Below are 17,289 nucleotides of genomic sequence, written 5' to 3' on the forward strand. Positions count from 1 at the left end.
AGATGCCAGGTGGAAGTTTTTAACAGGAAGGAAAATGAGAGAATGTACTGTCTGAGGAGGGTTTGGGGTCTGAAGGTCCTCAAGACCTGGTTAGGCACCTATAAGAAATGACACTGGTATGGTTTGTCCGCCTTCAGCCAGTGGAATAGACTAAATGTCTTCATGGGTCCTCACAGGAAGACAGAAAAACTATGGAAAACAAGCAGAAAGTTTTCATGTTGTCACGGTTTAAAGCTGGGCTGGCTATTAAACCGGTGGCAGACGCTCTCTGTTAACCCTCCCCCCTCCCAAAAGGGAAAGGGAAAAGGGAGAGAGACTTATGGGTTGGAAAGATAAAACAGTTTAATGAACTACAATAATGAAAAAGACTATAATAATAACAATGGAAATAATCAAATATATACAGATATATACAAAACCAAGATCGAGCTCCCCCGATGTCGGCCACATCACCCCCGGCACTGCAGGGCAGGCTCTGGGAAGGCCCAGGCTGGGCCTAGCGACGGTCGAGAGCTGGATTCAGGGATGCACGGATCGGGATCGGGGGCAGCAGGAAAATGGACAGAGTCCTCTTCGGACATCGGCCATAGCAGAAGCGGGGCGAGACCCTTGTGATCCCCCCGCTTTATACCGAGAATGACGTGTATGGGATGGAATACCTTCGTTGGTCAATTTTGGGTCACCTGCCCTGTCCGCTCCTCCCTGCAGGTGCGACCCCCCTTCGGCTCTTCACTTGTAATTAGTGAGGAATTTAGCAGTGACCTTGGTTTCTCTAAGAATAAGTACAGCAAGAGCCTTCCTGCATAACATCCCTACTAGTGCCTCAGTAATAACTATAAAACTTCGAGCGTTATCAGTCCTAGAAGCAGACACTGTCTGCAAAACATGCAGTTACTTTCAGAAAGTGCAGTTACTTAGAAGAGACTTAGCTGAAAGTAAAAATCACTGAAAGGAAAATTGGCCTGGTTTAGGCCAAACCAGGACACGTGTTGAGGAAGAAAAGGAAAAGAATCAGTAAATACAGTGTTGTGGGGCTTAAGTCAATGAATACCCACCAATTCACATGAACATCACCCCCCTGCCCCATCCTGTAATGCAGCTACTCGAATCACTCTCTGCTCCCATACCATAAATACACGGCAGAAGGCCTGGGAGGGTTGGGTTTGTCCCAACTGTCCTGCCTGCCCCTTCAGGCTTTTTCCTGTGGGGTGAAGTTAAGGAAATCTTCCATTTGAGCCCCTTCCCTGAAGAAAAAGGTTTTTATTCTATGCTTGCCCTTTTGTGTTAAAGTTACCAAGGCAGGCTGGCTAATCGCTGGACTGATCAGAAGGTCCCAGAGATACCCGAATCCAGCCCTGAGCATGTCTAAGTTGATGTCTTTGTTTGCTTCACAAAACCAAACAGGAGTAGCTTGTGTGAGGATTAGATATCCGCAATTCAATCCAGATGATCGCTTTATTATGGAAAACCATCCTTCTCCATACCACCCAGAAAGACAGCCGCCACCACGGGGTGAGGTATCGCGGGCTCCTGTTCCGCCCCAGTTGAAGCTGCAGGCTTTAAAGGCAGAGTTAGAAGATGACATACAGCTGCTACAGGAGACGGGCTTAACAGTGTGTGAACGCCAAGTGCTTGTAAGGATATTTAAAGGATTAGAAGAGAATTAAATATTTGTCTGTCTTTGTTGTTCAGCACGGCTTCAAAGCTGGAAGACAGTATTAAAGAAGATATTTCCCCTTTTCAAATACCAGAAGGGGACTCCTAAAAAGAATAGCTGGAAAATGCAGGCATGACCTAACAGATTTATACACAAAGATGCTGGATGATTCTTATCAGATGGGTGAAGAAACTATTCTGCAGTATAAAATGGTGATATAAAGTTCACAATTTAAAATATCAGCAAATAATCCCCAGCATGGACAAAAAAGCCAGCTCAAAATTCCTCTCTGAGAAAGAGAAGGCAAGCATCCTGGCCGGTGGTGGGTTACTTGGCCAGCAGCACAACGATGTTCCTGTGGCCTCTCCCAGGGGCGGTGTTCTTGGGGAGGATGGGGTGGGCAGCCAGGTGTTACTGGGGATGCTGGTCCATCCGACATTAACGTTACTCAACCCTTGCCTTTACAAAGGATTCTCGTGGCCCTTCTCTGGGAAGGGATCACACCTCCGTTTTTTGGAAGCAGGTATTCAATACTCAGCACAGGGAATGCCCTTGGGGTAAAGAAGTATCTTTGCCCTGGAAAATTCCACTCTGCTTTGGTCGAGACAGCTGCTGCTGTTAAATCTGCCTTGTACCTAGGATCAGAGCTCTTTTGTTCCTGAACAGGGAACTTTCTCTATAACCTTTTAGAAAAAAGCAAATCTGAGACAGAAACACTCTTTGTGAGATTCTCAGGTCAGTGGGTGCTTTATGGGGGGAAGGCTTAGTTAAGGATCCAAGTAGATTCAGTGCCTTAGCTTGCAACGGGAGGAATGGAGAGTCTCTAAAGGAAGAGACATCTTTCTCAGAGAGGTTATGACATTAAATCAGATTTTTACTGAACTAAAGAAACTTGCAGCTCCAGGAATAGGACTAAAGTGCTCTTAAGATACCTTGGCATGTTCCCAATCCCGAGCTACTCTGCAAAGCTTAGATAACTTTGGGGACATTGGCTAAGTTCTGGCACACACCCCACAGCAACTGCCCTGTGGACACCAGAGCTTTGCCAGGGGCAGCCACTCTGCCCTGCGCTGTGGCCGTGCTCTTGCCCTGGACCTTTCTGTCACCAGCATCATCTTCTCCAAATACCAGGGCTAGTGTTTCTGAAAGCACCTTTAAAAGGCAGACTGATGGCTGTTTTCTGCATGAGGGAACATCTCTTCCAGCTGCATTTGGGACTTTTATGGATTCTTCTGCTTTTATTCTTTTATTCATTATGGAAGGAGCACAGCAAAGGTGAAAACCTTGCTCATTATATCTTTCCCCTCTCCTGCTCCAGCTGAGCTCTCTGAAAGATGTTATCACTGAAACAGTTAATTTGGATTAGTAGCAATTGATATCATCCTTAGAGAATAAAGGGAAATTCTTTGCAACGGCAAATACTCACTCTGAGCAAATGCAATCCCGATTTCCTAAGCTGCCCATCACCGAACACAGCTGCATTACTTGTGACTTCACAGGCCCAACAGTGAAGAAAATAACTTTGTTCACCTTCACTGTCACCATAGTATAAAAGTGAAATGTGTTCGGGTTTGTGTTAGGTTTAATCAGAGTGAGAATGTGCTCTACAGAATATTATCCAAGCATTTTTACAATGGGCACTGAGCTAACAGATATTCAGGTTATTGAGCAACATATCCATGCAGCCAAATACTTCAAATCTTGTCCATGAAGAAATGTTTGAGCAGAACAGGGACATTTCTCTCCTTTCCTTCTTTTCTTTTCTAAAAGTGAATTAATATCTCTTACCGGGGATGCTGGTCCATCCGACATTAACGTTACTCAACCCTTGCCTTTACCAAGGATTTTCATGGCCCTTCTCTGGGAAGGGATCACACCTCTGTTTTTTGGAAGCAGGTGTTCAATACTCAGCACGGGGAATGCCCTCGGGGTGAAGAAGTATCTTTGCCCTGGGAAATTCCACTCTGCGCTGGTTGAGACATTTAATATTAAACCTCTGTTATTTCACTTTTCTCAGTTTTCTTAGGCTGGAAAGCACATTGGCAATGCTCCAGCATGACTGAAGCATCTGAGGGAGCTGTGAGGCACACGCTGATGTTTCAAGCCAGGGCTCATTCTGAGTTCCTGCTGCCTTCAGGCACTGCCAACCCCACAACCACCTCTGCTCTCCGCAGTTGCTTTTGTAGCAGAGTTGGCCAAAGCAAATGCATCCCAGCCAAAGCATCAGCCTCCAACCTGTCTCCGCTCATGAACCACCCGAGCTCATCTATCAGCATGCTGAGGATGGGCTGAACCTGTTGGCAGAGAAGCAGCAGATATTGCCTGGAGACACTGCTGAGCTGCCAGAGCAGCTGCAGCTGGGAGACGGCGGAGGACTGTGCTTCACGTCACCGACCCATCACGCTACTGTGGGGCCCCCACGATGGATGGAGGAGTGCCATTCCAAGGCAGAAAAAAAAAAGGTTACCTTATGCTTCTTTCTTCTCCCTCCACAGTAGTGCCACCAGATCCAGCACTAAAACTTACTTCTCATCCTTCCCCTTCCTCGTCAGAGGCAGGAATTCCCCAGCTGAGAAATGAGGGCTTTCATCTTCCACCCATCAACTCCCCAAAAGTAGCGTATGTCCCTCACAACCTCTCAGACAAATTGCAGGAATAGGAGCCCCTTGCCTTCAAGGGCAGGAAAGAGGATACTGGATTGTACTCCTCATCATCATCTTATGAGCCAAACACATGAGATAGTGATCCTTTTTAAACATCCCAGACCCAAAACACACAGACATGGGCAGAGGAACGAGTGTATCAGGGCCATCACAGTCTCTGAATTACAGTACTGAAGGCTCAGGGGTCATTCAAGGCAGATGATAGTAAGGTGACTTATTACACTCACATAAGATAATTAATGCTTAGTTTTGGCCTTCACAAATTGCAGGAGTTTATATATCAGCACTGCATCCGGGTCTTGATGTGCGGGGTAGAGGCAGTTGACATCCAAATGCTGAAATATGGCCAGAAATGGCATATTTGGTGTTGTTTGTGAAACCTGAATTCAGCCACACTTACAAGCAGGCATTAAACTGATTTTTAATTACACAGTCCCATCATGCTTTTTGTCCTGAAGCTTCACTGCATCCAGCACACAGGTGGGATGTCTAAACGGGATCCATTCAGGTTATATGTGGAAATTCAAACCAGGCATTTCCTAACTTTTGGTAGACAGGTCATTGCAGCCTAAGTATTTCTTTCATGCATTCATTTGATGAACGCCACATAGATTTGACTACAAAACAAGTGGCAGGATAGGCACAAGCTGGCTGCTACTTCCATGATCTAAAACTATCTTCAAGAGGAGGGAAATGGTGTTCACGTTTACGAGAACGGTAACAGTAACCGGTCCTTTCAGGTCATGCCAACATTTTAGAGTCTGAGACCGCTTGTAGGACACTGCACGCTCCTGCAGTCATGCACTTCCCTGACCAGTCACTCGCTACCACCTTTTTGGAAGAAGCACACGCTCCCCTTTCCAGCTGCCTGGTGCTCCTAGAAGCATTGACCAGCGTCCTTATACTGGGTGTGTTATGGCCTTGGAGGCAATGAGAAACAACTCCGTGGGTAGGTCCACATTGCTAAATAAAAAGTGGTCAGGGAGAGATGATGAAGCCAGGTGGAGCAAACTGGCTTCTGCTCACACTAGAACCAGTTCCTTCTGGGCAGTCTGGCCACATCCATGCTATATTGAGCCTGATTCTCCTCTGGCCCCAATACAGCACTAAGATGTCATTTTTATTTTGGAGGCTATTTCAAATCAGCATGTCTGCTACAAAGGGAGACCCACTAGGCAGGTATTTTCATGGCAGGAAAGGACAGGTATGCCTTGCACATCTGCAGGAGAGCACAGGGCTGTTTGAGAAGGCACAGCTTGCTGTCACTATGCCAGAGGCTGTGTAGGGCACAAGGAGCCCAACCTGGCACAGTCCCATCCCACACCACCTTTTGAGAGTCATCGCTGGGGCAAGCTCCATCTTGAAGATCATTCTCCCAGTGGTAAATCTGAAAAGGCAATGTGAGAGTCTTGAAGGCAGCAGATTGAAGCAGTGTCTCCACCCCAGACAGTAATCTAACAATTAAGTAGTGTGATTAATCAAGGCTTCAGCACTTAAATTTGCTCCTTGTGCCTCTTATTTGGCATTATTGACAACCCTGTGATCTGCCATCTCCAAATTATAGTACCATTAGAATTGGCAGTAAGCTTCCTCCCTCATTGTATCCAGGGGCTTAATGTCTTCAGCAGCTTCTGGAATGTTTTCCACAGCTCACCCACTGCAGACAGGTTACTCACACAGAGCAGATAATCAAACACCTCTGAAATACTTAATTTTTATTGCACTCACTGCTAAGCCTGCAACTCCCCAGCCCTTTCATCACTCGAGCTCAACACCCTGTTGCTTCTAAAAGAAAGTCGGGCAACTGTATGAGCCTTCCACATGGAAGTTTGAGCCATCGAGGTAAATAAAAGAGAAACCAAAAGGAATTAATTCATATTATATTTTATGTTCTAGATGTGACCTTCTCATTTTCAATACCATCTCCAGACCTTAAAATCATCTTTTTATTGTGTTTTATTAAAACACTACCACAAATACACATCTTCCTTGATAGGAAAAGCAGCATAAATTAGATAAAATCAAGTATTCTTAAACGTTTCCCTAATTCTAGTTATTAAATACACCAGCTGTAGATTAAGATCTCACTTTGAGAAGTCCGTGCACACATACACACTGTAAAGACAGATAAAGACAATACTTGTCCAGACAATTTAGACATAAAACTACCTGTATTTAAAATGACTGTTTGCTTGAAAATTGGTGTATAGATCAGGGCTGTAAAATAAAGATTTACCCAGAGGTACAGAGACTCTTACCCTGCGTATGAACACCTATCCCTCTTGATCTTAATGAGACTGCTCAGCACAAGTGCTGGGATCTCAGAAAATCCCCCTCCTAATGGCTAGCAATATCAAAAACAATTCATGCCCCAATGTCCTTCCTGCCTGATCACCCTGTGAGTCCTGGAAATACATTTATTTCCAGCAGTGGTGGTTTAACAAGCACCAGAACTTTCAAATTTAACTTCTGTGAGTAGTTCTTCATGTTTGCCAGACCGGAGACCATTACACAGATGGCAAGGAGCTGCTGAAGTGTTGCAGTCCAAACCTGTAGACAGACAGACAGCTGCTGTGATGTACTTAGTCCTTCAGGAGGAAAGATACTATACTCCCTTATTTGAAGTGACACTAAAAATTGATCTCCTAAAACTACAATATGTTTTGCAGCACGTAATGGAAGTGCTGCCCCTAGAGCCTGAGGAATGGAGCACAAAGCAGGGGAGATGGCCTAGTGCTCTCCAGACCAGGGTGTCTGTACCTTCAGACTTCACAGTCTGCTACAGCCCTAACGCACTCCCCTCGTTGGCCATGGACTGCACTGGGATCATGGCTTAGCTATAAGCAAACGCATGCCACAGTGCATTGCAATAAATCAGTATCTGCAGAGGCCATTAAAAATCAAAAGCCTAAGACAATTAAAAGCTGGGTGAAATGCCTGACTCCAGGCACTGGTCTGTACACACTGAGCCCACATTGGGATGGATCCTGATGTAGTCATTAGTCCATCTGATATTTAAAGCCTCACTGCTCTGTGAGCAGCCACGGGCTGGTGGTGGGAGAGAAGATAAGAAAGCACTACACAGGCAGAGCAGCAAGCAGAATATTCTGCCCATCAGAAGTGCTTTGTAAACAGGTAGCAAGCTATAGCATGCAGGATTAGGTTCAGGTTGAGTCCAGAGCTCCACGTCTGTAACACCCTGCACCAATATGTGCACGACTGCATAAAAAAACCCAACCAAGTGACCAAGAAAAAAACGTGTCAGAGACCCATTGACCATGAGCTTCTGCTTCTATCAGATACGTGAGGGGTGCAAGGCAAAAGAACTGTCAGGGTGCCATCACAGCCAGTAAAGAACCACATCATGGGTGAGCTACAGTGACCACTCTGATCAGGTTAACCTCAAGTACAGTAATCTTGGAGACATGGTGACAGTTTAAGTGTAGCTGTAAGTCCCTCTCTTGGTTTTGACTAGTTTCCAGCTTCAACGGCGCAGGCAGCATGCATCAGCAGGACCAAATCCATGCATGTGCCCCATGACCATCTTGTAACAGATGTTCTTGCAACCACAAACAGCTCTAGCTCCAAATCACAGCCACAGCACGTTGTTCTTCATCAGCCTCTTTGCATGTGCCAAAGCTCTCGCTGTTTCTGACCTCATACTTTATCAGCTGATGGAGTTGACAAAAGGAACACATGCCACCTCCCGTGTGATTTGATGATCGTACATCACAGTGGGGTCTTGCCAGTGACAATCCACCCTTCCCAAGGCGCTGAGAATCTTTTATCGGCTGCCCACTGCCCTTAGGCTGTACATCAAGGAGACAAGAAAATGTAACAAATCTGAGAACCATTTTAGTGAATCAAAGGGAGAGACAAGGGTGTGTCTGGTTGTGTGGTTTTCAGAACAATTATGGGACTGAGTCATGCTGCAAATTTGTTGGACTCACTGATGTGGACTACTAGAGGGGAAGGCACAGTGTGTGAAGCTGCCATTGCCATGAATTATTTAATGCATCGGCTAACAGGGCACAGGAATGTACGAGTGTAGTGGGGAAAATGTGGGAGATCCATAGAGTTCCAGCAAGGAGAGCTAGTTTTAGGGTGGATATGATTTTATTGTTGGGGCTGAAGGGAAGGGGACAAGGCGACCATTTTCAGAAGGGATTAGGGCTCTCACTCTCTCAGTTTTTATATGCCTTTCAAATAACTGTCTTGGGTTGTGTGATGGGGAAGAGGGGGAGGGAGGGGCAGGTCTGATGAGCTGTACCATGTAAGGGCAGGTTATGACAAAGACTGCATCAGGGGAGCATGCTTTCCTAGAATCATTTGAGCACATGGTCCTGCTTCATGGTCCACCCTTTGACCACTGCAGCAGCATGATTCCTGCTCTGCTCTGGCACCCCATGCTCCAGTTACGCTGAGTCAAGGAGTCACAGACCACAACCAAATATCCCCACAAGATCCCTACAAGCACGGAGGCAGAGTGAGGGTATGCCAGGATGCCCCTGGGACATGTGACTGTCCCCAGCTTTGGTGAGCACCGTGCTCACAGTGTGAGACATGACAGGCCTGTGTTTGGCTGTGCAGCAGCAAAGCTGAGGAGTTCCAGAGATGGGATCATCTGGATTTGTGACATCTGGCACGTTCATCTGTCATATACCAGATGTATGGACTACACACACACACAGAGCTAGAAAGCCCCTTACTCAACAGAGACGTAGTTTAAATACAATGGACACAAATACTATCTCCCTTTCACACTGAAGGACTGAGGCAACAGCTTTACTTCCCCTCACTTAATCATGTTTTACACAGTACATAAAATTATCCTCTTTGTGCTGTATTCGTCACAGCTTTGACAGCCTCTAAACACCCAACAAAGCCAGGCAGTGTGTTTTACACTTCTTACATGCTATAAACAAAAGTTACAACCATGTACAATTTCAGAAAGTATTGGAGGATGTCTGCTTGTCCTGTACTCGGAAATCTTTCACACCTTTGATTCAAGAAGCTTCCTTGTCATTCTCTCTTTCAGGATATGGTTTCCCTCAGCTGTGTCAGCCAGACAGCATTAAAGATAACACAGATAATTTTATTACTTACCCATTATGTTAATTTTCTTTTACTGTTTCCTGTGTTCAAACCACAAAATGGCAGAACATTCCCTTATTAAAAAAGCAAGTGATGATACTTGCAAGATAATTGTAAGGGATGTGGCAAGCAAAAGTAGGTTAACAGACTGAACTACACTTATTTTGCATCAGTTATAAAACAGTCTTGTGAATTGTCCTTAATTGGTTTTGGTTATGTCAGGGCCTTTATTTAATTCCCCATCACTTGTAAGAGCCCTGAGGTAACTCACTTCACAGAGAGAAAATTCTGACTGACTTTGAAAATGTGGTATTGTTGAGCAAAAAGACTCACTGAGCAGACTGCTAGTTTCTTTCAGCAGCAGGAGAGATCCAGGAGGTGATTAGCTTTGTTCTCATTTACAAAGCACCAGTGGGAATTTCTAAAGGGTTTCACAGGCCCTGGGGATAAGGCCAAGAACAAAACAGGGCAGTGAAAAGCAAATAGAGCACTTCATCAATAAATTACTTAGAGATGCCACATCAATAGCATATTAGGAATAAAAGAAGGCACTCTAATACTTTAACATAGCAAAGGAGGTTTGTGTTTTGTTTTTATTCCTACTTGACTTATTTTAAACAACTGCACCACTATCAAACTACGCTTAGCAGAGGGAACAGAGGTAATACCAACTCACCACAAGGCTATTAGTCCGGTAAGATTTGAAGGGGAGACATGCACTGCTCTGTGCTAGTTCTACAACGCTGACCTCTCCCAAGGGTTGCTACCGTCAGGAACTCCATCCTCCGAAAGGCTGGGAACAGAGCGCACCAGTGGGAAAAGGTTACCAGGAATGGCTGCTTACCAAAGATGCAAAACTACTGCAGCTACAGCACCCCCTGTCCGCTTGTCTCCGAAGAGGACATCGGCTGCTCGCCCAGACACAGGTGGGGATGGAAAGCTAAAGAGAAGCTGGGAGGGGTGAAATAGTATTTCGTTTTCCATTAATAAATGGTGCTTCTGAAAGCTTTCTTGCCCTTAATCACAGAAAAAAACCCCACAACATTATTTAAAAAAAATTTACAGCTGGAACAAAATCAGCACAGGTCTATTAATCTTTTCATTTTAATAATGTCAAAGCATTTTGTTTGGATTTTAACACTGCAATAATACACTAGCAATTAGCTTATTTTTTAAAACAGAAATCTCACTTCTAACCAGAAAGCAGAGTTTTCATTTTAGAAAAGCCTACACACACTCAATTTTCTAGGCTGGGGGAAAAAAAACAAACCACTGGTAAACTCACTTGCCAATTTATAAACTTTTTTCCAAAAGATTGAGTAAAAAAATACAGAAAAAAAGATTGCTTCAACAAAGCTGTGTTTTCAAGTTTAAACCAGCTTCAAAACCATCTCACATCAAGCTTGCTCAACAGCAGCTGATAGACACTAAAGGAAAGAGGGACGGGGGCAATTTCACACCGCTTCGTGCAGTCTCAGACGGGGCTGCTGCAACCCCACTTCAGCATCCTGCTTGTGTTCATGGGCTTCTGCATGATTTAAACTGCTCTGGAGTTACACTCCGATGACAGGAACAAAACGGGAAACAATGGAAAGAGATAAATCAACTAATTTATTCCTTGGAGCACAAAGAGAGGTGGTGTTTCAGTAACTATTTTACAGCCACAGCGTTCAGATGTTCAGAAGATACAGGGTTTATGCTGTTTTGAGGCAGTTTTTCGAATGGGGAGGTCCATTTGGACTGATGCTTATGGCATCGTCTGCTCTCTTTACCAACAAGCAGGCCTTACTGGAAACCCACCCGCCTATTAACACATCCCCAGCGTTTCAGTTCCTTTGCCTAGTGGGGATTTTTGCCAAAACAGCTGTGCATTTGGAAAACACCTTGGTGCTGGGTATGGGAGGCTTAAGATGCGATTCCCCATTCTTCATGAGCAATGCCAAGTGCGTTTCTCTCACTCACTGAATTGCTCCAAGGAACTGATTGTACCATGGCTCTTCCTGCAGAACATTTGATAGCCAGCTGTGACTGCAAAGCTTCCTGGCCACAAATTAACTCGTACGCACACAAGCTGCCACTCAGGTAACTTCTCTCCCTGCGAGCACACAGGGGATCCGTGCCGGCACCCTACGGACTCACGTGATTTTGACCTGCCACGTTCCACGGCTCCTGCCCTGTCCGGTTCAGGGATAAACTCAACGAGGGTTCTGGAGCAGATATGGGCAATTACAAACTTCACGAGCACAACTGGTTTTTATTACAGCTACACAACCCAGCACAAGAGGGGGTCTCAGCAGAGCCTCTAGCAGGTTAGGCTAACAGAAGATGACTTCAGGGCGATCTTTGAGAGAGACCTTTTTCTTGCTGTTAGGAATGATCCCCGTACCCCCATACCCCGGGGAGGGAACCCGGGAGCTGCCGCCTTCCCTGCTTCTGAAGAGACCAAAAAGGGAGATCCCAGCCAGTGCTGCACCCGCACGAACAAACATCTTCTCGCCCCCGAGGCTGAAGGGATGAGGAGCCCCGGACCCCGGCCAGGCTCCCGCTGCGGGAAGGGAGCGGGGCACAACCCCTCTCCCCACCCTCAGGCGGCCGAGCCCGGTGGGCCGGCCCCCTCCCCGCGTCCCTCAGCCCGGCGAGGGGAAGCAGCCGCATGGCGCCCGCACCCCTCTCCCTGGTTGCCGGGACTGCGGGCTGAGGCGAAAGCAGCTCGGGCAGGCACCGCCGCCGCCGCTCCCTTCCCCGCAGCCCCGGACTCGCCCCCTCCCGCCGCCCCGCCTCAGCCCGCCCTCCCCGCGCGGCACGCCGGGCCAACATGGCCGCTTCCCGCCGCGCCGGGCGCTCGCCGCTCGGCTGACAGCCAGGCAGCCGCCCGCCCCGGGCCGCCCCGCCGCCCGGCATGGAGGAGAGCTACAGCTGCGAGAGCCTCGGCGCCGGGCGGGCGGCGGCGGCGCGGCCGCCCAGCGGCGACTCCCTCTCCAGGTAACGGCCGCCGCGCCATCGCCCCCCGCCGCCGCCCGCGGGGGACCGGGCCGGGCCGAGCCGCCGCTGCCGCTCCGCCGCGGGGCTCTGCGGCTTGAGGGGCCCCTCGTCAGTCAAGAGCCGGCATGGGGGGAGAGGAAGAGGGGCCGGCAGGGAAAAGGGAACCGGGGGGGTGGAGCTGGTGCCATTTTCTCCCGCCGTGGGCTCTGGCTTCTCCCCGCCGCCGGGTCTTGCCCACCGGGGTGTCCCGGCGCTTGGGGTGGCTTCGGGGTGACGGTGCACGCGGGCAGGCGTGGGCATCACCCGGCTGCGCCCGAGCCGGTTTCTTTCACCGGCGTTCAGTCAGAGAAGGAGGTGCCGCCCCCACGCGCCCTTAGATCAAGGCTCTAAATCACCGCAGCGGTGCTGCCGTTGGTGCGTGCAGTGGGTGGGTTTAGCGGGTCAATAGTCCAGGTGAGCCTGCTGGAAGGGCAGGGCAGGGCAGGGCACCAGCTGCATTTACTGCCTGCCTGCGCGCTGCCCATCCCAAGGCAGGCCTTACCCTGTGCCTTTTTGGTAACACGTTTCCCAGGGTGTGTTGAGCATTTGTGGTTTTGTCCTCACGCCTTTTTCTGAGGGCTTGGCTTTGCAGTCTGAATGACTTTTAGTGCCGTGTGGGTAACTTCCAAGGTCTTTAAGCCACAGAAGCTGAAGGAGACTTCCCTGTTCCTCCCACCCTCCACAGGCTATCAGTGAAGTTTGGATTTTGTGACTTGAAAGCGCATCTCACTTGGGCAGTGAGTTTGATGCAGGAGAGTGCGGTAGGGTAGCAATGGAGGGTGTTGGCTGGTGGACAAGCGTGGTGGCACAGGAGGCCCTGGGTTTTCTGGTAGGGCCTGGGAGGCAGGATGACCTGGTGGCTGAAGGTTATCCTGTCCCGTTTTGGCTGTCCTCACCATGCCCAGGTCATAGGATCACAAGGTAACTCAGGCTGAAGGGATCTCAGCATCCCTCAGTCCAGTCTCCTGCTCACAGCAGGGACAGCTCTGAGATCAGATGAGGTTGCTCACGGGTTTTACCCAGTCTGTTCTTGAAAGCCTACAAAGATGGAGACTGCACAACCTCTCTGAGCAGCCCATCTCCATCTCCTGCATACTTTCCACACAGGTGCTGCGGCTGCTTTTTGGTCCCCTGAAGCAGTCTCTGCTCCAGGCTCCTCCAGCCTCTCCTCACAGATCACAGAATCAACCAGGTTGGAAGAGACCTCAGGGATCATTGAGTCCAACCGTTGCCCTTGCACCACCCTGTCAACTAGATGGGTGCCCCAGCCCCACCATCCGGTGGTGCTTCCCTGAACTCCCTCCAGCTCGTCAATGTCTTTCCTTCACTGGGGGGCTAAAAACTGGATGCAATATTCCAGAAGCACTCTAATGAGTGCCGAGTACAGGGGGATCCTTCCCTGGATCTCATGGCTCTGCCTCTGTTCTTACAGCCCAGGGTGCTGGTGGCCTCTTTGCTGCTGGCATCTCTGTACTCTGACACTTGTTTTTTCCCCAGCAGGACCCTCAAGGCCTTTTCTACAGAGCTGCTCCTCAGAGAGGCAGTGCCCAGTTTGCACTCGGGTTTCTTCCTTCTTGAGTCCTTCATGACTCCTCATCCTCATTTTGCCCTCCTTCATCAATCAAATTGTTCTGTTCTCTGATCCCTGTATCAGTTTCCTTGTACAGTTTACCTGTGCTCTGCCAGATGCCTACAGGCCTCTTTCCCCCTTCCCTCACTGACCCAATACACTCTTCTTTTTCCCTCTGCATCAACTTGGGTAACATGGACCCATCTGGAGGTCAGTCACTGTAAGACACACAGACCTATGGACACAAAAGAGAGCTTGACTCAGAAGAGCCAATGGCTACAAGGAAACTCCTGTTCAGCCTCTCAGCAGTGTGCTCTGCACAGATGGAACCGTTGGGAAATTGAGATGATAAATCTGTTTCTGTTGAGCATGCACAAGGCTGTGTCCTCCAAGCCCTGAAAAGGCCCAGGCTTGAACAGATTTCTTGGGATATAAAAAAGCTTATCAAGCTTTCAGAATTTCAAGTCTGTGCTCCAACATCTAGAATTCACAGAAGAAAGCTAGCCTTTTTTTTTGATGTATTCCAAACAAAATATATTTTTCTTTAGCTGAGTATTGGAAATAGATAAATGTTTTTCATCTGCAGTTATTAATAAAAAAACCCTAATTTGAGTTGGTGTATGCTGTGAAACTTTTTAGTTGAAATGGTTAAGATTAGGGCAAAATCATGAGAAAGTAAAATCAGGTTCTTGTAATGAGAGATGCCTGGTGACCTTCAGAATGTTTATTACCAGCTTCTCCTGCAAATCTAGTGACACTTATGCACGAATGAATAATTTTCCTATGAATTGGACTGTAGATCCATTTTCAGGGTTTTTTTTAAGATTTGTTTTTAATTAAAGCTGCACTGCAGTTTGATTTTATGGATCAGAACAATCCCTCTGAAGCTAATGGGGCTATTTGTATGCATTGAAACATACTTTCATCGCTGTGATTGTGGTCTAATAGCTAGACCAACTTTGAATTGTTAACCTATGGCTATAGAGATGTGACACATTTTCACTAAGTGGTTTTGTTTAAAAAGGAAAAGTTAGTTTTGGGGATGATGTGAGGAGCATAATGAATCACGAGGGAGCTGCCATCAGTTTTTATAATCAGTTTTATTTAAAAGGAACAACAACATAGAATGAGTAGACGGTCACTCATCCCAGATTCACAGTTACCCAGCAATGTGAAGCCTTATTGAGTTGTAGCTGACTGAATTGTTTTATGCAAGATTTAGAAGACTTGGAAAGGTGACACTATCAAATATATACAGCAATGCATTATTTGGATTCTCGCAGCTCCAGTGCAGAAGTTAAGCGAGTTCCGTCTTTCTAGAAATACTTAAGATCTAGCTCCTCAAGAAGACATGCTGGGTAGAGTTTACTCTTGTGTAAGGTTGCTTACGTGAATAATTGCCTTAAATAACATATATTAGTATGTTTATTTGTATTTTAATAATTCACAAGATATGACATTAATGGCATTTGACAGCGAAAGTTGCTCTAATATTTTCATAGACCTTAGTAATGTGCAGTACCTGTGCTCCCTGAGCAAAATACCGGAATAACTGAACCAACTAAATAACTAAATGTTATCTACTTTCTGCCCCAAGTAGAAAAAAAATATTTGAAAAACTCTTCCCCCGCTCTGTGTGGAATACTGAGTCCGTTTCAAATGAGCAGGTCACAACTAATTAACTCAGCTGCCCTCATAGTTGTGCTGAAACAGCTATTCTGCTTCTCAAGTCTAAGCTGTCTCGCCCAGTGCTAGTTTTGGGAGGCACAGCACTGGGTTCTGCAGCTCTCTGTGGTTTCCAAAGGTCAGTATTTAGGACGGACTTTCCCCTTGCATCCTGTTCTCGTGGAAGACAGATGTTCATGAGCCAACTACTCATAAAGAGCTGCAGTGGTATTTAAGTAGCAGCTTGCAAGGAGTGCTAGCGTGTCTGCAGAGTCAGGCCGGGAACAGCCCATGAGACAGAAGGAGAAGTGAGGTAAAACACTGATTCTAATGTTTGATGAGCTACAGTATGGTTATGTCCAGAAAAGCAAGCTTTACTCAGTTTTACGGACTGCCTTTGTGTCTATAAAATGGCCTGAGGATCCTGGGTGAGTGATAAACACATTTCAACTGTGCTAGTGAATCAGTCTTTTTCAAAGACCACTTGTAAAATGAATTTGTAGGTAGAGTTGTGGGTGTTTTGTTCTTTTTTTTTAATTTAGAATTGAAAGTAACAGCCGGCAAAATTCTACTATAATCTTCCCTTTTGTGAAAGGAAAGCTGGATAGAGCTGTGTATGACTTTAACAGAACACATAACTTTAGGAAAAAGGTGATGTCAAACTTCAGATATTTACTTCTCATTAAAGGCAATTAGGCATTTTGTTCGTGCAGTCTGTGATTATGCGCCGTAGTTTCTGAGTGAACATATATCTCTCTGTATTCCTCTGAAATGTTATCTGAAAAATCATATTACAGCCCAGTCAGAGCAACAGTCTGGTAAGATATCTAAGAGGCTTTCTGTTAGATCTGCTGAAGGTAAATTTGTATTGCCTGTGCAAAAGTGTGGAGGTGATTGTACTGTAAAGAAACTGCTGTAGGAGATGTCAGTGGTATTTCAACCTCAGTATAAAATGAGAGAAAGAGATAAGGCAGTGGGCAGATGTTTCCTGCCCGCAGGACTGTAGCAGTGTTTCATGTTACCACTTTCTGGTTGCTTGTTACCGCCTCTATGCTGGTGGTTATCATCCACAGAGGTCTGCAGGCACAGTGGATCCTATGCATTGCACTCTTACTGAAGCATATGAGAATAATCATGTTCCTTGTCGTTACGTTTGCAGGGATAACTCTGAAAACATAAACTCTGTGTAAATCAGTGCAGCAAGGTCTGTTGAAGCAATAGCTCCATGAGATATGAACTCCCCTCTTCGTCTCAAATAAGGTCCTGTCAATACCTGGTCTGATTTAAGGCTACTTTGAAGGAATTCTTTCCCTGCGGGTGAGAGTGATGCTGGAAGGAGTTGGGTCTGTAAGCTGTTGGCTGAGGAGGGCTCGCTAGCTCCACATTGCTACCAGATGTATGAGATTTGCTGATTGAGTTGTTTTGTGATGAGTCATTGAAGTTAGAGTTTGAAAGGGAAGGTTTTTGCGAGTTCTAGTGGTCAGTGAAATGTGAGTAGCTGTCATTTTGCTCATGGGCTTTGAGAACACTTCTTGTGTTTGATTTCTTGTATGTGTGAAGCAGGATTTCTCAAGAGTTCTTACCATTAAAGACAAGTACGTTGCTGGCTGAGTGTTGAT

At 46.7% G+C, this 17,289-nt stretch overlaps 1 protein-coding gene across 2 annotated transcripts in view; it reads left to right on the forward strand.

Moving 5' to 3' along the window:
* Positions 1-12,256: 12,256 nt before the first annotated feature.
* MTMR2 (myotubularin related protein 2) overlaps positions 12,257-17,289 on the forward strand; it is a 69,194-nt gene continuing 64,161 nt past the window's right edge. For both annotated transcript variants that reach the window (XM_068418504.1, XM_068418513.1), the window contains exon 1: positions 12,257-12,396. In XM_068418504.1, coding sequence (XP_068274605.1) covers positions 12,314-12,396 — 83 coding nt within the window. In that variant the 5' untranslated portion in view covers positions 12,257-12,313. The remainder of the gene's footprint in view (positions 12,397-17,289) is intronic.

The sequence above is a fragment of the Nyctibius grandis genome, chromosome 2, assembly GCF_013368605.1.
Source record: "Nyctibius grandis isolate bNycGra1 chromosome 2, bNycGra1.pri, whole genome shotgun sequence".
NCBI classification, from domain to species: Eukaryota; Metazoa; Chordata; class Aves; order Nyctibiiformes; family Nyctibiidae; genus Nyctibius; species Nyctibius grandis.